The sequence below is a fragment of the Neolamprologus brichardi genome, chromosome 13 (genome assembly GCF_056152115.1).
Source record: "Neolamprologus brichardi isolate AB-2024 chromosome 13, ASM5615211v1, whole genome shotgun sequence".
Taxonomy (NCBI): Eukaryota; Metazoa; Chordata; class Actinopteri; order Cichliformes; family Cichlidae; genus Neolamprologus; species Neolamprologus brichardi.
This window is the reverse complement of record NC_142116.1, coordinates 24,839,071-24,864,569: the sequence shown is the minus strand read 5'-3', so window position 1 is coordinate 24,864,569 and position 25,499 is coordinate 24,839,071. Positions and strand designations below refer to the sequence as shown.

Below are 25,499 nucleotides of genomic sequence, written 5' to 3'. Positions count from 1 at the left end.
GATTTCCTTTTACGTTAAGCATGACAGATCAAGTTTCCAGCCCTTTGTCAGAGTGAAAAATGAATAAAGCTGCTAGGGAAAAAACAGGAAATTTTATCATTTGGTTTTCCTGAAAAAAATTTATTATTAATAATAATTTTTAAAAAATCACAAGGCTTCTCCGTGGTCCTCCATCTCCTCTAAATGTATAATACAAGCAATCGGTAGTTAATATTTTATTTTAAAGTCTCAAAAGAAATTACTATATTAGCCTATACTATATATTAATATGAAATTGTTACACAGTTGGTAACACAGGTTTTTACGGTGGTTGAACTTTTGCCCGTCTTTACTGATAAACTCTGCCTCTCTAAGAATCTCATTTCATATCCAGTCATGTTACTGACTTATTGCCGGTTACCTAATTAGTTGCACAGTGTTCTTCCAGCTATTTCTTTTTAGTATGACTTGCTTTTCAAGCTTGTTATTGCAGTTTTTTTTACTCAGTTTAAAAATTTGCCATGTTTTTATATGACATATACCATGTCACAGGGGGAAAGGCAGTGAATACCCTAGACAGGTTTACAGTCTGCTGCAGTGTAAATACAGAGAAACAGATGTCCATCCACACATATGGCCAACTTAGAATCATATATATATATATATATATATATATATATATATATATATATATATATATATATATATATATATATATATATATATATATATATATATATATATGGGGCCCTGCGACAGACTGGCGACCTGTCCAGGGTGTACCCCGCCTCTCGCCCTAAGACAGCTGGGATAGGCTCCAGCGCCCCCCGCGACCCTGAAAAGGAGAAGCGGAAGCGAATGGATGGATGGATATATGTATGGTCATTTTGCCAAAGCGATATAGGAACCTGTGGCCACTAGATGGCAGCAGATTTCTTTCCTCATATATCTATAATTGACATAATCTGTTCTGATCGGGAGCTCTAATCCGTCTCACCAGGCACCTTTTCCGTTAAAGATTCAGGTAACGTCCTCCCCAAAAGTACATATGTCTGTTGTGAATTTGTGGTCACTCTTATTACGAATGAACTCACTGAACTCAGGAAAATCTGCAAAGTCTAGTCTAAGGGGCTTTTGGACGTGAGGAAGGTGAATGTTTTCACTTTCAGGATTAATATTGCGCAATAAGGTAGAAGTTGTCATAAAGTTAAACTTATGCAACTCATGCATAAGTTTAACCGAGGGACATCTGATGCTTTGTGTCAGCAGAGATGAGTGTCCAACACTGTTTGGACAATCCTGTTATCCGTTGCACGTATTTGCTTTCAAAAGGGGAACTGATTATGAAAGTAAAACGCTCCTCCTCTTTTAAATCTTAACTCAGCTATCCCGTCAGTTTGGACTGGACACCGTGTGGGTCAGAGAGCTGGAGCACCCTGAGCACAATGGAGAGACCAGCAAGCAGACAGAGCAGGAAAAAAGTTGTAGCAGTGGTGGGAGGTGGTTTGGTAAGACAAGAAACTCAAAGTGAAGTATTATTAATGTGCTTTTTTTCACGCAGTGTGGCCTTTGACTTTCACACTTTAGAAAGTGTATTTGCATTTTAAAGGCTTCAATTAAGGGGAAAGATTGTTTAGCAGTGGGTATATGCAGCTTACATATTAATATTGTTACTTGTTTGACCATAAGATAATTATGTATACATGACCATGCAGAATGGGATTGCACAAAGTTTCTACAATCTGTCCTTTAGGTTGGGGCACTGAATGCCTGCTTCTTTGCAAAAAGAGGCTTTGATGTGGAACTCTTTGAAAGTCGGGAAGGTAGCAGTCAAAGCTTTTTTTTCCCTTTAAACTTTGGTTTTCTCTGTAATTGCTATCATCACACACTACTCTCTGACAAATATACCCACACACTAAAGAACATTACACAAACGTGTAAAACCTGTGCATGTGGTCCTTGGTCAGATATCCGACGTGCTAAGATTGTGAAGGGGAGAAGCATCAACCTGGCCTTGTCTCATCGAGGCCGGCAAGCACTGAAACATGTTGGACTGGAGGAGAAGGTATGCTGATTCATTCACTTTTTAAGTAGTAAAGCAGAGGTAAGGCTAAGTTTACAGGAGGGGGGCTTGGTGACCCCCTGCGCAACTCCCCACCCCTCCCACTTGTTTATTGGCCCAAATGAAAGACCAAAGTGCATGGAGGCAAACCTCCTTTTGATTTCTAGCAACAAAATAGCATGAAGCCATTCTCCGGGAAATCTCCCACTCTCCTATTTTTCTTTCTTTCTTTCTTTCTTTTTTTTTGAGTCCACTCAGGATGCTTTATAATAGCATCTAAGGTCACTGACCCTTTTTTTGGTGCTCCAAATTTGCTGCGCTGACCACGTCATGAGCAAACTCTGCATCAGTCCCTTATTTTTACACATGCATGACTTTTTCAGGTTGACAGAATAAGGCCCGCTCCGCCACGTTTTCACATATACTCTAAAGGGCAGACACTGAGTCACAAGCTGGCTGTCGATAGATTGCCCTTGTTTAACTTTTGTGCAGAAATGTCTGCCATTATAAATAATTATTTATCCCAAATGGTCCAGTTTTAACATTTAAGATGTTCTGCAATTTTTTTCTTTCTTAGATTGTTGCCCAAGGAATCCCGATGCACGCAAGAATGATCCATTCGCTGAATGGGAAACAGTCCCCAATCCCTTATGGCAGGAAAGGCCAGGTAAACCTTACCAAGTGCATGACTGCTGTCAGATAAGTACGGAATTTTCTAATTCTGTGATGTCTCACACTTACACAAAACCAAAAAGTCTAAATGAACCAGATTACACTGTAAAGACTGATTAATGAGCAGAAAATATGTTACTTATATGTTATGCTGCTCATTACTGTTTCTTTTTGAGGGCTGTTTAACTGACTGCACATTATCTTCTATCATTAGTTTGCTGAAAAACAATGTTACATAAGAGTCTGGTTTTTGCTAAACATACTGTAAGAATTGCCTCATATGTACAGATACAGCCTGCAGATGAATAATTTACTTTGCTTGCTAAATCTCTACACACTGGTAGTTGTTTGGTGAAGTAACACAAGAATTCACCAAAGGATGACAACTACAAGTGACAGGCTGTGCAGTGGGACTTGAGTTTTTGTCACACGACAGTATAGAGTTTGTTTTCCTCTACAGACTGCAGACTTTTAGGGTGTCTGGAAGCGGTTGTTTGATTAGAGTGCTGACAGTATGGCGAGGATTCTTCACCCCGTGGTTGGGGGAAAAAAAACAAAATTATACAGTGAAGATAGTGAAAGCAGAGGCAAGCATTCTAAACCCTAGAGACTTCCTGTTCCCATATGAAAATGAGCAGAGTTGATAAGCTGTACCTGTACAATTGCACTACATTACAGATTGTTCTCCTTTCAGTACATCCTGTCGGTAGACCGAGCCAATTTGAACAAAGAGCTGCTAACAGGTAAGAACATAAATAGTGTCTCTGGAAGTGAGATGACATTACCAAGCAACTGTCAAACCAAAATTGAATTTTTATCAGCCAAACGCTGAGTCTTTATTACAAAGAAATGCGTAAAAATGGGATTTTTTTTTTGGGCATAGGCTTTCCTTCTTTCCGACATACAGCCTCATATGGGCAGTTTAACTTGTTGGGGTTCAAATAATACAGGGGTGTCAAACATAAGGCCCGAGGGCCAGAATCGACACCACAAAAGACTCCAATCCAGTCGACTGGATGACTTGGATGGGACAAACTTTGGACTTTTAATAGCATTTTCATAAGTTTTACAGCCGTTCCTCATGATCAAGTGCTCCCTTGTAGCTAGTCACACAACGTCAAAGTGATTAATTGATAAATAATTAAATGAAAATAAATTACTGGAGAAAAAAAAAGGGACATTCTTTCTGAATTTAAGCCCAGTCATACTGACACATTTTTCAGTTATTACAGCAGCACTTTTTCATCATGTAGGAGAACTGTTGAAATTTCTCTTTTTTCTTTGATTTATACATCTCAGGGATTTAATGTGTACTTAATCTTTTCTACAATGACAGAAAAGGCGAGTTTCACCGGTCCACCCCACTTAAGATCAAAGTGGGCTGCATGCAACCCACGATGTAAAATGAGGCAGTGAAATAAGACATAAATGTTACAATGACATCTTTGCCACACCTGACCTGAAAATCCCAAAAGACACAAAAATTTCAGATCAAACTTAAAGTAGAGCACATGAATTAATCAGCATTTAACAAGAGTCCCAACTATATGTCTTGTCATTAAGTGCTTTGTGCTGGCTAATGAGCTTTGATGATGAAAAGTGATGCAGAAATAAACAAGTGGATTCGTTCATGTTAAAGGATACTCTCTTTCAGCAGTTGTCCTAGTTTTGTTTGATTGTTATTGAGCTGAGCCTCGACCACCGCAGATGCCCGCTGTGCAGTAGCTTTATGCACGTCTTCGAACCGGCTGAGTGCGTCACGTGACGTCAGAGGATATGTTAGTGTTTCAGCTAAAAAGGATTTTGCCTAATATTTAATGAAGAGCCTCAGTGTACGTTTGGAGATAATGCGCGACAGCATGGGTCTACATTTAATTAGATTGCCTGCTCGTGCTGAAAGAGAGGCTGATTACAAAGCCGTCACTCTTATCAGGGTCCATCCAGGCTTCTGGGGCGAACGCCAAGATAGAGAGATTTTGGAAAGTGTGACAGCCTAAACATAGGTTTTCATAAAACCACTGTCAGCTGTGCTGTGTTGTTCATGAGATTCGTCCTAATTGCCATGAGGCCGTATTCCCTCAGTGGCTGAACATTTCCTAGTTGTTTTAATGAAGTATAGAGCGGTCATATTAAACTGATGCTGTTGTGTCATGCATGTTTTTGTAACATTTTCCCCTCACAGCGGCAGAGACATATCCAAACACAAAGATGAACTTCGACCACAAACTGCATGACTGTAATGCTGAAACGGGCCTGATGACCTTTGTCAGGTAAACAGTCACTAATCTTACACATGCCACATGCAGACGGTGACCTAAGGAGAGGGTCTGCACTTTGGGATTCCTTGTTTTAACTCTGGATTTATTGACTATGGGCCTGTACATGTTAAACACCTAAGGCTGGAGTCGGTGAAAAACAAGCTGTACTTGAAACCTTGTGGTGGGACTTTCTAGTTGCTCTGTAATTGGTTCTGCTTGAGGTAAATGTGACACTGAATTTACAACTCAATTAACACTGAAAGACCTCTGGGTGTCATAATCCGAGTGAGTGTCTGCTGTTTGGGTGTGTGTTGGCTGCCTGTCAGCTACTCCTATGTTTAGTTTTGCCATTCGTGGAACAATACTCAACTCACCTGCAGCTCGCTTTGCACGTCCTCTGCCACTACTGTGGCTGCACAATCATCGTTGGCTATCTGCCATCACTCATCCACTCAGGCTACACGCTACAGCCGCATCCACGTCACCTGCCTCTCCATTGTCACTCACTGGAAATAAGGATTGGATCAACCACCTCTCTCATTCCGCTTCGCAGCCAGGACACTCCCTCCCTTCACAGAGTTAATTTCCCTTCAGCTGAAAAGTAAGCCATTGCTCCTAATTCACTTTTAGCCAGTGGTCCACACGTCAGAGACTCGCATTACATTTTCCTTGTTTCCAGTTTTGTTTCCCTGTGTTCAATAAAGCACTGTCAACTGCTCGTCAGTAGTCTCTAGGGTCTGTTTTTGGCTCCACTCCGACGTATCAGCCTTCTGTCCACTGACAGTACAGAATGGCCTAAAAGAATGAACCCAGCAGATCTAATTCTGACCACAATATCCAAACAAGTTGCCATTATCGGTTGGCCCGAGTGGGCCTCCAGTTTCTATGATGTAAACCCATTACAAGGAGGGGGAGATTCTTTCTGCAGTTCAGGAGCTCTGTTCTGAGGTCACACCTGCTGCTCACCAGCCTCCAGCCTTCAAGAGCTAAAGAAAACTTTTGCAGGCCCTGTGATTGTGCCATTGACCCTCACCCCCTCAGTTTCATGAGGTTCATGCTGTTTTGTTTTGTTTTGCCATGCTGGTTCCAGCATCCACACATTGGGGTGGAGGTTCATTTCTACACCTGTGGTCCATCAGTGGCAATCAGCAGACTGGCTAATTTAAGACCAGCTCAGCCTTCCACTCATTGCCTGTCTGTCAACTACTCCTATGTTTTTGTTTTTGGGTTTTTTTTGCCATTCCTGGAACAATACTCAACTCACCTGCAGCTCGCTTTGCACGTCCTCTGCCACTTCTGTGGCTGCACAATCATCACTGGCTATCTGCCATCACTCAGTCTACACGCTACGGCAGCATCCACCTCACCTGCCTGTCCTTGTGAATTACTGGGAATAAAGGATTGGATCAACCACCTCTCTCATCCCGCTTCTCAGCTGGGACACTCACTCACTCCATGGAGCTCATTTTCCTTCACCTGAATAGTAAGCCATTACTCCTAACTCACTGCTCCCCCCCCCCCCCCCCCCCCCGTTTTAGTGGTCCCCACGTCAGAGATGCTCATGCTACATTTTCCTCAACTCACCTGCAGCAGTTTCCCTGTGTTCAATAAAGCACTGTTAACTGCTAGTCAGTTGTCTCTTCAGTCTGCTTTTGGGTCCACTTCCACATATCTGCCTATTGGCCTCTGATACAGAATCTTTTTAGTCATGATCAACATATCCATGCCGTAAAATATTAACACAGGATGCACGAGCACAAACTCCGCTCAGTCTGATCAGAGGGTCCTAAATTGAAAGGAGCCTTATCTATAATGTGTTTAACAACAACAACAACAACAACAACAAACATTTGATGTGTATGCTGCCCTATCTGCTTGAATGAGTCACTGTCAAGTTACTGCACTTAAAAAAAACACTTTGATTAAAAGAAGTCTTTTGTAAAGGCTCCAAATGCCACCCAGTCTCACACACCTTATGCATCCAGGGCACGTCTCTCCTGTTCTGCTGTGGCTGAACTGCAGCAGGATGTATTTGCTCTCTCAAGTGTATATAATTTAAAGCACCCGAATAATCTGCTGGTCCTGTCTGTAGTTGCATCATCCCATACCAGGTGGGAAATGTACAACAGAAAGCCATCGGCATGAAATGCGTAAATGCAGATGACCTCTAGTCACAGAGTGCAACTCCCTTAAATCCATGCAGTGCTGCAAATGTAAATTAAAAACAATCTGAAGCCAGACTCTCATCATTACAAAACCAGATGCTGTTAGATTTACTATACACTGGGTAATTATGCACGGCTTTATAGCTGGTCATTAACAATAATAAATCCACTTAGCTAATAGTGTTGTAATGGCATTTAAGCAACTATCTGTATTCAGATGTTCCTGTGACCTAAACTCTCATTACTGTGTAGACTGGAAACTGCATTCAAAGTATGTATGGCAACCAAATGAAAGATTTAATGATCTTTTATTAGGAGTGCTAGCATTTTAACTCCATCTGCATCAGGACTAAAGTGGAGCCCTGACTCCTCACTCTTCTTGACTTAGCATTTTGGCTAATGGAAGTAATACTACCATATCCCTCTACTGCATGACTTTTTAATTTTTGGAGAAAAAAATATTCTCCCTATTTTGGGGGAGCTTTAGGGTCCCTAATAATATATCAATCATAAAATTTGACCCCCCCTCCCCACCTCCAAACAGATATTGGTTTGTTGCTTCAAGGCAACACTGCGATAAGGGTAGTAAAATGCCAAGTTATTCTATAATAAGTTGTATTAGTACAACAAGGATGAACAAATAAATAAACAACAAATAAACAATGTAAACATTTCACAGAACAATAAAACACCAAAATGCATCCAACATTTGACCCTAACCCTGCGCACGCACACACGCACACGTTATGTTTCCATCACTTTTGGGGACATTACATTAACTTACATTCATTTCCTGGAGACTTATCCTGACTCTACCCATCACAAGTTCCTGCCTGAACCTTACCCTGACCCTGACTCAAGCCTTCACCCTAAAATTGAATGATTTAACCTGCAATTTGTCCCCATAAAGTAGGCGAGACCTCACAATGTGAGTGTGTCCACAAATTTTTGTCCCCACAACAATAAGTAATACACGACCACACACACACACACACAGCAAAATTGGTATGGCACGGATCTGGCCCACACAATGTGCTTACACATGGCCCACATACCACAAAAAATGACGGCCCTTTGGTGGCCCAGACCTGGTTTGCCAGAGGTGGCCCACACATGGGCCAGCACAAGGCCAGTTTCAGACACACTGGTGGCCCTGTGCTGGCCCATGTTTGGATTAACTCTGGCAAACCTGATCTGGGCCACCAAAGGGCCATCATTCATTGCGGTATGTGGGCCATCTGTAGGTGGTGTGCAGCCACGGGCCAGTTGTAGACACACTGCTGGCCCTGTGCTGGCCCAGAGCAGTTTCAGCTCTGGCCCCAGATGTCAGCCTAATTTGTACCTTAATCAAGCCATGCAGTAACAAAATGTGCCAGAACATGCAAAACAGTGCAAAAGTAACATGAGGAAACTCTGTTCAGACAGTGAATGGACTGATTTTTATATAGCGCTTTTCTACTCTCCCAGATTACTCAAAGTGCTCTATACAACATGACACATTTACCCACTTTAGCTTAACTGAGTGCTTCCTAACTACATTCATACACATTCTTGACATGCAGACTGGAGGAGCCAGGGATCGAACCACTAACCTTCCGATCAGTTTGTAACCTGCTCTACCACCTGAGATATGGCATGCCATCGCATAAACGGTGGCGTCATTGCCAGACCTAGCACACATCTGGTTGACATACACTCTGCCAAAACACCAGTCAGTCAGAAGTGCCAGCTTGGTGCCAGATCTGGGCCAGACCTGTTTTCTGTAGGCCTGGGCCACATAAACCAAGCCGCAATCAAGCCAGATATGGCATGCCATCACATAGACAGTGCCATCTATGCCAGGCCTGGCCCATATCTGGATGACATACGTCTTATCATGCCAGAAGTCAGCCAGCAGTGCCGACTTGATACCAGATCCTGGCCAGACCTGCTTGCTATGTGGCCACTAACACACACACAGACACAGTTACTTTACCAACTGACCCCTGACCCCTGAGCTCCTAAGTGTCCTTCAAACCTCATTCAAGGATCCACTCCTCTACTTCACTGTCACTTCCTGAAAGCTCACTTTCTGAGGACAGAAAGTGCACATTCCCTTGGTTTCCTTCCATAAAAGGTATTTACATCCATGTCCTGTAATTATGAGCAGATTGTAAAGTAAAAAACATTGACTATGATCATATAAATGCACACAAACACATCTCTACACACATGCTAATGCATTATATTGCCTGAAGAAAACTGGGCTAACTGCACAGTGTTGCCTTGAGGCAATGAATGAAAATGAAAATGAACAGTTTTACTGCATAAATAAATTTGCTTCTAATATGCTTCTTAACATATTCATGCACATACAAGTATTTTTTAATATAAATTTATTTCACTATAAACATGTAAAATAGTGATCTTTATCTTGCCTCCTAATGGAGATGTCTCTCATGTAGTGCAGCTTGTGGAAAGGGGTCCCCCCCCCAAATGAAAGTCACACCACCTTCAACTCATCATGTAATTGGAAAGAGATGTGCCTGGTAGCCTTATTTTAAAAAAAAAAGTTTTTTTCTTGAAGGGCCAGTGTAAGGCATGGAAATGTGGTTTGTTGCCTCAGGGCAACGCTATGCAGTAGAGGGATACACACACACACACACACACACACACACACACACACACACACACACACACACACTGAATATTGTGTTGACATTCATGGTCAAGAATGAATTTCCAAAAAAATAGCTTTGTTAATATCTAAAAGAAATCTTGTATTATCAAGATTTTTTTGGTTTTGAGGGTTTATGTACTCCACCTCAGCTTTGATTGGTCAAGCACTTTAATTCTTGAGAAAACACATCTAACATGTAATGAAATATTTGTCAGTCGTGTGTGTTGTTAATAATAAAGTAATAAGCTAACTGTTTTTTTTCTGAATAGATGGACAAAAACTGAAATGTTGTCTTCAGAACTTTCTGCCAGAAAGATTTTCTAAGATGTAGTTAAAGACCAAGGAATCTATTTAAATCAAACCAGGCTATATATATTATAAAGTGTTATCATTAAGTTGAACCTGCTAAACTTTAACTAGATTAAGGTTAACTTAGCTTTAGGACCCCATAAATTCCAGTCTCCTGGGCAGCTAACTTAGCTTGCATGCACTCATTTTAGGCAGACTTTAGTTTTTTAAAGACCCAGTTCAGATTTAGGCAGCAGGCAGTTCAGTATGTTTCCACCACAAGCAATGATGCACTGCTTTACAGAAGAAGTCACCTGAAACAAATGAATACATATGGGCCAAAAAATAATTAAATGCACCCAAATAAATTACATTCTGCCACATTATTTACTGGTGTATGGTGCTCAAGCAATTTGGCAGTACTAAACATAATTTTGTATTCTGCAAGCATCATTAAATACGAAGATGGGTTGCCAAGAAAATATTCAGAGGTAGTTAACTTTGAGTTTGACAGATGCAGCAGCATCCACCTACACATGCTGTCCTGTGAGCAGCATCGGATCTGTGATCGTATGTAAGGTCTGGAACTAAAGAGAAAAATCTTTGCATATAGCACACCAGACTGTGTGACTCTTGTTCTGTACAGCAGCTTTTATAGGTGACGGCAAAAACGCAACCATCTTTTACCATCATTCATCTAAGTAAGTTTTTAATGACCACTAAATGATCATTATGTGGCTTTTGATTATAAAAATAGTGACATTCTAACATTGTAAATTTAATATATATCTGCTGTATGTAATGGAACATTCAAGAAGATAGTTTAAGTTAACTCAGGCTTTGAGTCAGTAGTTCATTTGTGTCTCATTCAGACCTTAAGCTAATAGCCTCGAGGCTGAGCAGTTACCTTATTTTCTCAAGTATCAGAAACGAGAGGCTTTCTATAAAGCCAAGCAGTGACAGCTCTGTACGCGATAGGACACTGCTTCCAGTAAGCCTTTGCTCATTACATGATTCAATTCTTATGGGTATTTTTTGTGTAATTAGGAACTTTGTGGCTTAATCATTAAAGCAGTTAATTTTTAAAAATAACCTCTATGTTACTTAGTTTTTAATGAAGTTAACCTGTCATGTTGCTAATGTGTTTCTCAGGTTGGATGGGTCCAAGGAGCAGGTCAAGGCACACTTGATTGTGGGGTGTGATGGGGCTTTCTCTGCCATACGCAAGCAGTTCCTTCGACGTAGCCGCTTCGACTATAGCCAGACCTACATCCCTCATGGCTACATGGAGCTCACCATGCTACCCATTAATGGAGAGGTCAGCACGCTTCTAGTATTTGGCTCAGCAAAATTCAGCTGGAGTGGTAGTTATCTTTCTGCTCATTTAATTTCTGCTGGCTGTCTTCATTATCCCCAGTTTGCTATGAAGCCTAATTATCTACACATCTGGCCACGAAACACATTTATGATGATCGCCCTGCCCAACTTGGTAAGTGTGAACTGATTTCTAAACTATATCAGTGAATTAAGAAATTCAAGATTTGTTTATTTGTAAAGTTACTGCTGCATATTATGTGGCAAGCTAAAGGAAACAAACACTAGCAAATTTCAGAGCTTGACTGACCTCTGGGATGTCCTCATGGAGTTAATTAGGCTCACTTCATAACCATGAAGTGAGGCTTACTCATCAGAAGTATCTTGGCACCCTGAGGTTCACCCTACTTTTCACACAGCAGTGTTGCACTCCTTCCCACCTGTGCCTCTGCATCTTTTTCTCTGACTCACACACTCTCTGTCTTTCCTTTATCTGGTTAATCCCATAATGATTTGTCTGCGTGGCTGAATCAGCACAACTCTTTTCCTCACCTAAAGGAGACTAGGTTAAGGCAACTGACTTTTGAGTTCCTTCACACTGTCACTCACTCCCCATTTCCCAGAAACACATTTCACACGGCTGTGGAAAAAAATTGTCTTCCCTGCTGTGGATACCATGGTAACAGTGCTAAAATGTCCACGGGGAGGACTTTGTGATGTTGATAGATGACACCTTCTCAGAAGGACAGATAATGGCACATACACAACCTCAGTGAACTTCCATCCAGTGGTGTCTGGCATTACGTTTACACTGAGGATGGAAAATTCTAAACTATGATCAGCAGGGAAGATTTCTCAAACATATAAATTCATCCTTCCATTCTCTTCTGCTTATCCTTTTTCAGGGTCGCGTGGGGGTGGGGGGGTGGCTGGAGCTTATCCCAGCTGTCTTAGGGCAAGCGGCGGGGTACAGCACTGTGGCACGGTGGTTAGCACTGTTGCCTCACAGCAATAAGGTCCTGAGTTTATTTCCACCATCAGGCTGGGCTCTTTCTGTGTGGAGTTTGCACGTTCACCCCATGTTTGCGTGGATTCTCGTCAGGTATTCCGGCTTCCTCTCACTGTCCAAAGACATGCAGTTAGTTAGTAGGGATAGGTTAATTGGAAACTCTAAATTGCCCATAGATATTAGTGTGAATCAAACATATACAATCAAGTAAAAAATCTATTTAAACTTTAAATGCTGCATCCTTCTGCCTTATATGCACCAGGATGCTAATTTTTTGGTAACGCTTTGGGTACTCAAGCGTTGGAATGGCCGTGCATCTCTGGAAACCCACTGAAGCATTTAGACAAAGTTGCTGACACTTGCAATCTGGAAAGCGATGTGATTCACTTTATGCAAGTGTTTAGTGTGTGAGGTACCCGTTTAACTGCCTGATGTTTTAATGTCATCTGCCTAATTCATTTTTTTTCATTAAACATTTGTGATGAATTTAAGGTGAATGTTTTTAAGGCTTTTAATAATCAAACTGTGTTGATTATATTGTCATTTGTGTACTGTGTGGTATGCAATGTGTGAGTGATTTTGTTTACTTCAACCAGAACGATAATGATGAAGGAGAAATAAACACAGTGGCCTTCAGTTTTTCTTGATCTTACTTTTACTTGAACTTGCTTCCAAAAAGGAACAGGAACTTTATTGAGACCCACTAAATATGTACATGTACATCACATGCAAATCACAATGGCTGTTACCTTTCCTCATTACACAGTTTCTGCATTAACTTAAGAATTCTTTCTTTTTTGTACATGCCAGGGAAGTTGGCATTCCGTCCATCCATTCATCCTCTTCTGCTTATCCTTATCAGGGTCACAAAGGGGTCAACAGCAACAACACTTTTACCTTTTGGTTTAGAAAAGTCTTCAAAAATAGCTCAACTTTTATTGAAGCCTAAATGAAATTATCATTAGTAAAATGCTAACATTAGAAAACTATATCACAGTTGCATGACTTAATTGTCACCACCAAACTGGTGACACCAAATGGTAGCAGAATTTATCCTTGTTGGGGAGTTTGTAGGTTCATTGGCCAATCACTTTAAGTAGAATATCCCTGAAACTACTATTCAGTGGCAATCCATGAAAGAGTTCTGGGAATGGAAAAAAGAAAGAACAATCCTTATGGACTAATGGTATTTCTTTATAGAAACATCTCTTCCTATGTCCCAGAGGACAACACAGATTAAAACACAAGCATGTTAACTAATGCTTTACGACCAAATATCAGTAAAACTAATAACATTCGTCCTTAACTGTACTGTTACATAAGGAGACACATTATGCTAATGCTTAAAACTTTAACATCTTTTGATAATTGAATGTTAATCATTATTATTGCTATCAATATACTATAATTATCTATGTTTATTTAGCTGGTCTATTTTCCAGATTTAGATGATTAAAGCCATATTATTAAAAAGTTCAATGCATAGCTGGCAGTGTAAAACCTGCAGTTAAACTCACATTAACAGCAGCATTAGCATAAATAATAAATACAGAAGATAATTAGATATTATTCTGAAACTGACCATTCTGCAAAATAAGTGCTTTGGGTACTTTGTTTTTATGGTAATCGCCTACATTTACTGATGTTGTAATAAAGGTGTACTTATTTTGGCCTGTTAGTATGCTGTTAGCATAGTTTGAATCTCCTTTTTTCCCCCCAATGTGCCAAAATTAGTGAGACCACACAACAGTCTAATCTTTCATTTGGATGTATAACTTGGCGTGATGCTAACAGTTCAGTGCTCATGTATCTCTGCTGGAACAACGGGCGGTAAAAGGTTAATCATGTGAAGCATCCTGTTGTCAAGAGTGTCACGATGGATTTGGGAGCTAACGTCTCTGTGTACTCTGTTTACTTTCTGATTTAGGACAAGACATTCACCTGTACCCTTTTCATGCCTTTTGAAGATTTTGAGAAGATCACCACAGGAGATGAAGTCATCGAGTTTTTCCAGAAATACTTCCCTGACACCATACCACTAATAGGAGCGTAAGTGACTTTCTCCCTCCCCACCCATTTCCCTGAATCCCCCGTCTCTCATCTCTGCCTCCTCTGTCCTTGCACTCTGCCTTTATCTCTTCATCCGACCTGCCAAAGTGTCTTCAAAAGGCCTTTTATTTCCCGTCATCCCATCAGCTCCAGCCACATCCACAGCTCTGTTCTGTGAAGTGTGAAATTGCAGACTTACAGTTACATGGATTTTGTGAGGAGAGGTTCTAATTTGAGGTGAACCATATGTTGCGGGTGACAGAGGTGGAGGGCTGTGTGAGGTGCAGAAACGCTTGAAGCTTTCATTCAGTTACTCATTCACAGTGTTTAGGCATAAACGGCTAAGTGCCTGCTTTAATTTCTCAGTTTAGCTGCTTAGTTAGACAGACAGAGCATAGCTGTGTTTGTGTCTTGTGATAAATGCTCTTTTGGCAAACACAAAACAGTCTGTTGCAACTGTCAGATTAAATTGCGCAAAATGAGTTTGTAATTCTTGAATTTCAATTTTTGTGTTGCAGGGATACTCTCCGGAGAGATTATTTCCGATTGCCTGCGCAGGCCATGGTGTCTGTCAAATGCAACCCATATCACATTGGTGACACGTGCGTCCTTATGGGTGATGCAGCCCATGCAGTAGTGCCTTTCTATGGACAAGGAATGAATGCTGTAAGTAGCACTAAATGAGGAGAGGAAAAGGCAGAATTAGACAGAGACTAATTCATCTATTCATGTTTTATAGGGCTTTGAGGACTGCATTGTCTTTGACGAGATAATGGATCAATTCAATGAGGATTTCAGTAAGCACTTTTTAAATGACCAAAGATTAACGAAGAGAGAAAAGCTGAGCATACAGAATAATTTCCATACGGCCCTTTGTGTATCCCGCTAGGTGCTGTTCTGCCTGAGTATACCAGAGTTCGGGTTCCAGACGACCACGCAATTGCTGACTTGGCCATGTACAACTACATTGAAGTAATCCACATATATATATATATATATATATATATATATATATATATATATATATATATATATATATATATATATATATATTTAATATGAAAGCAGGAAGTTGTGGTCAAACTTTTATACACTATATGATTTACAGTGTATGAATTTGTTGAGCTGTTTTTTGTTTTTGTTTTTTACATAGTGGGATGATTGTACAACATACATCTTTAATTAATTTAAAAAAAAAGAATTGGGTGCACAAGTTAGATTTTTTATTTTTTAAAATTTTGATTTTCTCTAATCCACAAATGGTCAAATATATACTTATACTGTCATGTCACACTGTGTGGCAGGCAGGATTGGACCCAAACACAGGACTCGCAAAACACAAAGGGATGAATTAAGGGAGGCAGCTTTATTGTGTTGAAGAAAACTAACATACAGAATACAAGAAACAAAACTTAAAACTGGAAACTAGGAACAAGAACAGAAAAGCTAGAAAACTAAGGAACTAGGAGCAGACTCTGAAGAAACCAGGGAAATGGTGAGCACGGAGAAACATACACAGCAAATGGGAATGACATGACAACCGGGAGAGGAGAACACAGGACTTAAATACACAAGGGTGTAACAAAGGAATGGGAAACGGCAGGGAAACACAGCTGGGACTAATCTGACAAAATGAGACAGGAAGGAAGCAAAACTGAAAACACTGAGACTGTCAAAGTAAAACAGGAAACAAGAGACCTACACAAAGAAACTGACTTCACACTGTGACATGCAGTGTTGGGACTAACGCGTTATTAAGTAACGCGTTACAGTAACTACGTTATTATTGTGGTAACGAGCACGGTAACTAGTTATTATGCCAAAACCGGGAACGCGTTACTCGTTACTGGGATTTAGATAGGCGTGTTATTCGTTACTTCGTGTGGTGGCTATCGCGGAGCTTCCACAGATTCAATAACATTAGCAAGTGGTGGAGGCCAGCAGGTGGATGAAGGAAAAGGGAGGCAAGAGGAGAGACCCGAAGCGGCCGCTGGTCCGAGAGTGTCAGGTGAACTGAACTTCAGGTAAGAAGTTATGACCTGCAGTCTATCTGGGTCAGATATGAACCAAGTTTAGGTGGAGTTTATTTTCGTTATGCTGACTTTTTCGTACTGCGTGCTAGCTAGCATGACGAAGTTTCTATACAGCTGGGTGGGTGGTATGTTACTGATGTTGAACTTTATTTTGTTCATAAGGTTAATTATTAGAGTTGCCAACCATCCCCTAAAAAACGGAATCGTCTCGTATTCAGAGAAAATATTATGCGTTTCGTATTGAGGTGAAAATGAACAGTTTGTCCCGGACTTCAGCTAGAATGAAAAAGACACAAAGCTGCAGCTTTGTGAGGGAGTTATTCTGCAGCTGCCTCTTCTTCTCTCATCCTCTCACCCTCCCTCTCCTGTTTCTACTTCAAACATGAAACTGATCAATGATCAGCTGATCGGCTTTTCTCTCGTTTATTTATCGCCCACTTTGCGCCAGAAAGAGGAAACCAGCGGATGTTGTGATAAACAACAGCAGCACTTTTAAGCTTGATCAGCTGTTGTTAGAATTTATTTAATATTATTTTCTAGTGTCAGCTGATGTTTGCTGGAGCCACAGCTGTAAAGCTGCTGGTCATGATATCGGTTTGGTTATGTGGTGAGAGGGAAACATGAAGATGAAACCAGGAGATTGACTGAATCATCAGAGCTGTGATGGAGAAACAGGTTTACCTTTTAGGTGACATGAATGAGTTGAAGGGAAGTTATGAACTGTTTCTGAGAGACAAATAACACCAGGATCCTTTTCTAAGTAGCTGACAGCTGGTAACTCTGCAGGGGCGGGTCTAGCAAAGTGTTGCCAGGGGTCCATGTAGGGCATTAAAAGGGAAAGGGGGGCCCAAGGAAATACTTTTCTTATTCTCATTTAAAATGTCTCACTTTTAAAAAAATAATTATCTGAGTCTTACAACAAACAATTGATAGATTGATACATATATACCATCAGAACAGTGTACATCACTGTCACAACAGTATTTATTTTCCTTCAAAGGCTTTATGATTTTTCCTATAATGGTGGGCCGGTCTCTAGTCAAAATGCCCGGGACGATTTTTTTGTCCCAGTCCAACTCTGTATGCAGCTCATCTGCAGTCTGGTGTTACCTACATCTTCCTATTCAGAAGGCAGAATTTCTGAGTTCTGAGTACAATCGAAAGCACCACGACTGTAGTTTTTGTGTTGGATGTAAAAAGCAGGCTTGGATAGAATCAGGTGTGGGATTTCTCTCGTGGTTACTTTCCCTAGGTTTCCCTAAGTTTCCCTAAGCAACTTTCCCTAAGCAACTTTCCCTAAGTTACTTTCCCTAGTAACTAGTTACTCTGAAAGTAATGAGTAACTTGAAGTAACTGAGTTACTTTTGATAGAAGTAACTAGTAATGTAACTAAGTTACTAATTTAAAGTAACTTACCCAACACTGGTGACATGGCGGCATGACTAACTAGGGAACCAGAAACACAGAGACAAGAGTAACTAACCGTGGAATATGGAAGGCACAGTGACAGAAAACTAAAAATATAGCACAAGGAGAAAATGATAAAGAGAACCAAAAATGTGAAAAACAACAAATCAAATAATATAACTTAATCCAAAAACCCAAAACACTGGGTCACAGGCCCAGTACCATGACATATGCTCCCACTAATATTTGGTTAAATGTCACATAGATTGGTTGGTTTCTTGCCACGGCACAGCTTCTAAGCACAGTGGGTTGAAGTTTCAGTTTTTGTGAAGAAAAGGCTTAATGTAAGCCTGCTTTATCTGTTCCAAATCCTGTTTTGATGTTTGCTTTTTCTAAACATTCTCCTGTTGTAATATCCACTTGTGTCCAAGTTTCAGCTGTTGAGCTGTTTGAGGTGAAGTTGAAGAATTTCCCTTGTTCTTCATTACTCCATCCATTTTGTGCAATGTACTAGTAGCACTGGCAGCAAAACAGCCCCACTACCACCACTATGGTGACTGGTCGGTGGCGCTGTCACTTGGTGTTCGCTCGCTCTGTGGTATAGTATCACTTCCTGTTCCTGCTCAAACACAGTGGTGTTTCTGAGTAGCTTATTTGCTTAGCAGTTTAATTAACAACTTTTAAATACATTCTTTTTTCATAGTATAATCTTCACGTGCTTCATCCGAAGCACACTTTCTGTGTACTCACTACCTAATTTATAGCCAAAGTATTCACTCACTGTCTCTGTACTGTTTCGCTAGCTTAGCTCGTAGCCGACTCGTTAGCACCATGGCTACTTCACCTGTCCCTCCTGCACTTTCTTGCTTATTGTGTCAGATGTTTAGTTACTCCTCGGCCTCCTTTAGCAGTAATGATATCTGTAACAAATGTAGCATATTTGCAGCTCTGGAGGCCAGGATTACTGAACTGGAGACTCGGCTTTGCACCCTGCTATCACCCTTAGCTAGCCAGGCCCCTGTAGCTGGTGCAGCCGAAGATAGCATAGGCCCCGCTAGCTGTTCCCCGGCAGATCCCAAGCAGCTGCGGAAAGAGGGCGGCTGGGTAACGGTGAGGAGGAAGCATAGTCCTAAACAGAAGCCCCAGGTACACCACCAACCCGTTCATGTGTCTAACCGTTTTTCCCCACTCGGTGACACACCCGCTGGGGGTCAAACTCTGGTAATTGGTGATTCTGTTCTCAGACATGTGAAGCTAGAGACACTGGCAACCATAGTCAATTGTCTTCCAGGGGCCAGAGCAGGCGACATTGAAGGAAATTTAAAACTGCTGGCTAAGGGTAAACGTAAGTTCAGTAAAATCATAATTCACGTCGGCAGTAATGACACCCGGTTACGCCAATCGGAGGTCACTAAAATCAATATTGAATCGGTGTGCAACTTTGCCAAAACAATGTCGGACTCTGTAGTTTTCTCTGGTCCCCTCCCCAATCAGACCAGGAGTGACATGTTTAGCCGCATGTTCTCCTTAAATTGCTGGCTGTCTGAGTGGTGTCCCAGAAATGATGTGGGCTTCATAGATAATTGGCAAACCTTCTGGAGGAAACCTGGTCTTGTTAGGAGAGATGGCATTCATCCCACTTTGGATGGAGCAGCTCTCATTTCTAGAAATATGGACAAATTTATTAAACCCCTCAAAATATGACTATCCAGAGTTGGGACCAGGAAGCAGAGTTGCAGTCTTACACGCCTCTCTGCAGCTTCCCTCCTCCTGCTACCCCCCCAAAAACCCATCTCCATCGAGACTGTGTCAGCTTCCAAAAAGACAAAAAACAAACTAAAAACCAGCAACAAACAACTTAAACATTTACAAAGAAAGAACAATACAGTATCCACATCTGAACCAAAGAGTAAAACAGTGAAATGTGGATTATTAAATATTAGGTCTCTCTCCTCCAAGTCTCTGTTAGTACATGACTTAATAATTGATCAACAAATTGATTTACTCTGCCTTACAGAAACCTGGTTGCAGCAGGATGATTATGTTAGTTTAAATGAATCAACACCCCCGAGTCATTCTAACTACCAGAAATCTCGAAGCACAGGTCGAGGGGGCGGTGTGGCAGCAATTTTTCACACCAGTCTATTAATTAATGAAAGACCAAGACAGACTTTTAATTCATTTTAAAGCCTGATGCTTAACATTGTCCACCCCAGCTGTGAAACTCAGAAACCAGTCTTACTTGTTATCATCTATCGTCCACCTGGGCCTTACACAGAGTTTCTGCCTGATTTCTCAGACTTTATATCTAATTTAGTTCTGAGCTCAGATAAAATAATTATTGTGGGTGATTTTAACATCCATGTTGATGCTAAAAATGACAGCCTCAACATGGCATTTAATCTGTTGTTAGACTCAATTGGTTTCTCTCAAAATGTAAAAGAACCCACCCACCACTTTAATCACACTCTAGATCTTGTTTTAACATATGGCATAGAAACTGAACATTTAACAGTGTTTCCTGAAAACCCTCTCCTGTCTGATCATTTCTTGATAACATTTACATTTACAATAATTGATTATGCAGCAGTGGAGAGTGGACTTTATCAAAGTAGATGTCTTTCTGAAAGCGCTGTAACTAAGTTTAAGAATATAATCCAGCCACTGTTATCATCGTCAATGCCCTGTACCAACATAGAGCAGAGCAGCTATCTGAACGCTACCCCAACAGAGGTCGATTATCTTGTTAATAATTTCACCTCCTCACTACGTACGACTCTGGATACTGTAGCTCCAGTGAAAACTAAGGTCTCTAATCAGAAGTACCTGACCCCGTGGTATAATTCTCAAACACGTACCCTAAAGCAGATGACTCGTAATCTGGAGAGGAAATGGCGTGTCACAAATTTAGAGGATCATCATTTAGCCTGGAGAAATAGTTTGTTGCTTTATAAGAAAGCCCTCCGCAAAGCCAGAACAGCTTACTACTCATCACTGATTGAAGAAAATAAGAACAACCCCAGGTTTCTCTTCAGCTCTGTAGCCAGGCTGACAAAAAGTCAGAGCTCTTTTGAGCCAACCATCCCTTTAACGTTAACTAGTGATGACTTCATGAACTTCTTCACAAATAAAATTTTTATCATTAGAGAAAAAATTACCAATAATCATCCCACAGATGTAATATTATCTACAGCTACTCTTAGTTCCATTGATGTTAAGTTAGACTCTTTTTCTCCAATCGATCTTTCTGAGTTATCTTCAATAATTACTTCCTCCAAACCATCAACGTGTCTTTTAGACCCCATTCCTACAAAACTGCTCAAAGAAGTCCTGCCATTGATTAATTCTTCGATCTTATATATGATCAACCTATCTCTAATAATCGGCTATGTACCACAGGCCTTCAAGGTGGATGCAGTTAAACCTTTACTCAAAAAGCCATCTCTAGACCCAGCAGTCTTAGCTAATTATAGGCCAATCTCCAACCTTCCTTTCATATCAAAAATCCTTGAAAGAGTAGTTGTCAAACAGCTAACAGATCATCTGCAGAGGAATGGTTTATTTGAAGAGTTTCAGTCAGGTTTCAGAGTTCATCACAGCACAGAAACAGCTTTAGTGAAGGTTACAAATGATCTTCTTATGGCCTCTGACAGTGGACTCATCTCTGTGCTTGTCCTTCTTGACCTTAGTGCAGCATTCGATACTGTTGACCATAATATCCTATTAGAGTGATTAGAACATGCTGTAGGTATTACAGGTATTGCACTGCAGTGGTTTGTATCATATCTATCTAATAGACTCCAATTTGTGCATGTAAATGGAGAGTCCTCTTCACACACTGAGGTTAATTATGGAGTTCCACAGGGTTCAGTGCTAGGACCAATTCTGTTTACATTATACATGCTTCCCCTAGGCAGCATCATTAGAAGACATAGCATACATTTTCACTGCTATGCAGATGACACCCAGCTCTATCTGTCCATGAAGCCAGATAACACACACCAATTAGTTAAACTGCAGGAATGTCTTAAAGACATAAAGTCTTGGATGGCCACTAACTTTTTGCTTCTTAACTCAGATAAAACTGAGGTCATTGTACTCGGCGCTGAAAAGCTTAGGAATATGGAATCTAACCAGATTCTTACTCTGGATAGCATTACCTTGGCCTCCAGTAAAACTGTGAGGAACCTTGGAGTCATTTTTGACCAGGATATGTCCTTCAACGCACATATTAAACAAATATGTAAGTCTGCGTTCTTCCATTTGCGCAACATCTCTAAAATTAGAAATATCCTGTCTCAGAGTGATGCTGAAAAACTAGTTCATGCATTTATTACTTCCAGGCTGGACTACTGCAATTCATTATTATCAGGATGTCCAAAAAACTCACTGAAAAGCCTTCAGCTAATCCAAAATGCTGCAGCAAGAGTACTGACAGGGACTAGAAAGAGAGAGCATATTTCTCCTGTTTTGGCTTCCCTTCATTGGCTTCCTGTTAAATCCAGAATTGAATTCAAAATCCTGCTCCTCACATACAAGGTCTTAAATAATCAGGCCCCATCTTATCTTAATGACCTTGTAGTACCATATCACCCTATTAGAGCACTTCGCTCCCGCTCTACAGGCCTACTTGTTGTTCCTAGAGTATTTAAAAGTAGAATGGGAGGGAGAGCCTTCAGTTTTCAGGCCCCTCTTCTGTGGAACCAGCTTCCAGTTTGGATTCGGGAGACAGACACTATCTCTACTTTTAAGATTAGGCTTAAAACTTTCCTTTTTGCTAAAGCATATAGTTAGGGCTGGACCAGGTGACCCTGAATCCTCCCTTAGTTATGCTGCAATAGATGTAGGCTGCCGGGGGATTCCCATGATGCATTGAGTTTTTCCTTTCCAGTCACCTTTCTCGCTCTCTATGTATTAACAGACCTCTCTGTGTTGAATCATATCTGTTATTAACCTCTGTCTCTCTTCCACAGCATGTCTTTTATCCTGTCTTCCTTCTCTCACCCCAACCGGTCGCAGCAGATGGCCGCCCCTCCCCGAGCCTGGTTCTGCCGGAGGTTTCTTCCTGTTAAAAGGGAGTTTTTCCTTCCCACTGTCGCCAAAGTGCTTGCTCATAGGGGGTCATATGATTGTTGGGTTTTTCTCTGTATCTATGAAGCGCCTTGAGGCGACTTTTGTTGTGATTTGGCGCTATATAAATAAAATTGAATTGAATTGAATTGAATTGAACTATGCATGAGAGTTGTTACAGTGTTGTTAGGTTTGCACGCCTCGCCTTTATACCTTCAAACAAACCACTTATCATTGTGGCCAAGTAGCTCAATCATTGTCTCATCTGACCATAGAAATTTTCTCCAGAAGGCATTTTGCTTGTCCATTTGGGAACCTGTGAATTGCAGGTGAGCTTGAATGTATCAGTTTTGGGGCAGGGGCTTATTTCTTGGTCAGCAACGTCTCAGACCATAGTGATGTAAAACTCACTTGAAGGGTGGACAGTGACACTGCTGTTCATGGCAGGCTTGATCCTTGGTGGTTCTTGGGTTGTTCCTAAACATCCTAACCAATTTCCTCTCATCTGAGGGTGACAGAAGTGACCCATTAAACTTTTTAAAGCCATTTTGGTGATTAGAAAAAATGTCTCATTGAAGTACATTTTGATAAGAGGCATGTGCAGTACCACTTTCACTAGAACCATTTATTCAAGTGAATCTAAACTGCTCAATAAAATTTATTTCCACTGAACTGAAAACTGAAAAACAAAAAGGTGTTGATGGGCATAAGAAAATCTGCTTGGCTTCTAAACCTATAAATATTTTGATTCTTCATCACTCCTGAAGCGGAACAGTTCTCTAACCTTCTGTGCATTTAAAGTCTCGCTCTCAAAAGTAATGGATAAAGCAATTAAAACTGATAGCAGGACTACGTGTTGGCTTAACAATACTCTTGATCTTCCACTGCTGCAATTATATCGAAAGGCAGGAAGAAAGAAAGTTTCTCATATGGCTGAAAGATCTACCTAATGATAAAATGGACAAATGGCTGACAAACACATTTGTTGTATTGTTTCATAGATGCGAGCACACGTCAACTCCAAATGGTTCCTTTTCAGAAAATATGTTGACAACATCCTCTACTTCTTCATGCCAAAGACAATAATTCCACTTTACACAATGGTAAGTTGGATACAGTATCACTAATGAATAGTAACTGTTTCCACATCATTTTGTCTGAAAACTAAATCTGCTATTCTTTCTGTTTTCTTGTCTCTAGGTCACTTTCACTAGGACCAGATACCACGAAGCAGTCAAGCGGTGGCACTGGCAAAACAAAGTAAAATACTTGGAAAAATGTGCACTACACATGAATGCAATTTAATTTTGATGGGACTTTTCGTACCTTTGAACAGCTAAGCACTGTAATTAGCAAAGTGACAGTGTTATCGGAAGCAGCACTAAAGGCATCTGCGACTCTGAGTTAACAGTTCTCCATTTAACACACATCACGGCCGTACGCATTTGTGGTTTCTCTCGCTGGGCTGTAGATAAGGCTGTTAGTCCTTGGCTCTGTATTGAACTGTCTGATTTGCCTGTGCTGGCGGCTTCTGCTCTAATAGACAGTTGGACAGCCAGGATTTTCACAGCCTCCCTTGTAAATTGATTCAACCCGTAGGGCTGTTTGGGCAAAGGGTGAAATGACCTTCATGGGAGAAAGAAAAGAAATCTCTGAAGCATTACAGTTAACACGATTATGTGGTGTGATACTGAATATGGAATGACAGGTAAAAATATAGGTCAGAGACAGGGTGGCAGTGAAGTGTAAGGATGTATTATAAAAGTGTCAGTAACAGCAAGGTCACTGATTGGGTGAAGGGATTGCTTCACTTTAGGTAAGCAACTGAACTACAACAATTACCCAATTTCCTTCGGGGTCAACCTTCAGGATCAATAAAGTTTTATTATATTGTAATTACATATAAAAAAGATTTTAAAAAGTTGTCAAATTATTTAATTTACTTTAAAATTCTGAAACAAACACATGTTGTTTATTAACCCTATGACAATAAATGACCTACAAATCATTCAGTTATAACATAACTCAAGGAACCATTGTTATGTCTCCACCTAACAGGGATCATCTTGACATTAAGTTATGTATGTACATATACAGTGTTGGGGAGTAACGGAATACATGTACCGCCGTTACGTATTTAAAATACAAAATATGAGTAACTGTATTCCGTTACAGTTACCGTTTAAAAAGGTGGTATTTAGAATACAGTTACTTTGTTGAAATAAATGGATTACACGGCGGTACTTTCCTGTTTCATATTGTGGCGGGTCAGGACTGTTTGGGTTTTGTTTGACAGCTACGTTCTGTTCAAGCGGCAGCGTTACGGTTGCCATGGTTACAGGGTGACGCTCTCTCTCTGCGTGTTTCCTGGGTGAGAGAGGCCTTTGTTGTTGTTATGCTAAGCTAATAGGCAGAATGCTACAGGTATAGCTCTAAAGAATGTAGCATCATGGGCAGTGTAGTCCGTGCTGCAGGGAGAATGGACTGCCATACTCGTTATATGTCTGTGAGCGAGGGAGGGAGAAAAAGGAAAA

At 40.7% G+C, this 25,499-nt stretch overlaps 1 protein-coding gene across 2 annotated transcripts in view; it reads left to right on the top strand.

Annotated features, from left to right (window-relative positions):
* Nucleotides 1–1,358: 1,358 nt before the first annotated feature.
* kmo (kynurenine 3-monooxygenase) overlaps nt 1,359–25,499 on the top strand; it is a 37,366-nt gene continuing 13,225 nt past the window's right edge. For both annotated transcript variants that reach the window (XR_015719926.1, XM_006799039.3), the window contains exons 1-14: nt 1,359–1,487; nt 1,733–1,802; nt 1,947–2,044; nt 2,619–2,708; nt 3,408–3,456; nt 4,896–4,983; nt 11,236–11,401; nt 11,501–11,572; nt 14,334–14,455; nt 14,974–15,121; nt 15,195–15,252; nt 15,345–15,427; nt 23,967–24,068; nt 24,166–24,225. Coding sequence is in view for 1 of the 2 variants with exons in the window: in XM_006799039.3 (XP_006799102.2) it covers nt 1,425–1,487; nt 1,733–1,802; nt 1,947–2,044; nt 2,619–2,708; nt 3,408–3,456; nt 4,896–4,983; nt 11,236–11,401; nt 11,501–11,572; nt 14,334–14,455; nt 14,974–15,121; nt 15,195–15,252; nt 15,345–15,427; nt 23,967–24,068; nt 24,166–24,225 (1,269 nt within the window). In the remaining variant the exon portion in view is untranslated. The remainder of the gene's footprint in view (nt 1,488–1,732; nt 1,803–1,946; nt 2,045–2,618; nt 2,709–3,407; nt 3,457–4,895; nt 4,984–11,235; nt 11,402–11,500; nt 11,573–14,333; nt 14,456–14,973; nt 15,122–15,194; nt 15,253–15,344; nt 15,428–23,966; nt 24,069–24,165; nt 24,226–25,499) is intronic.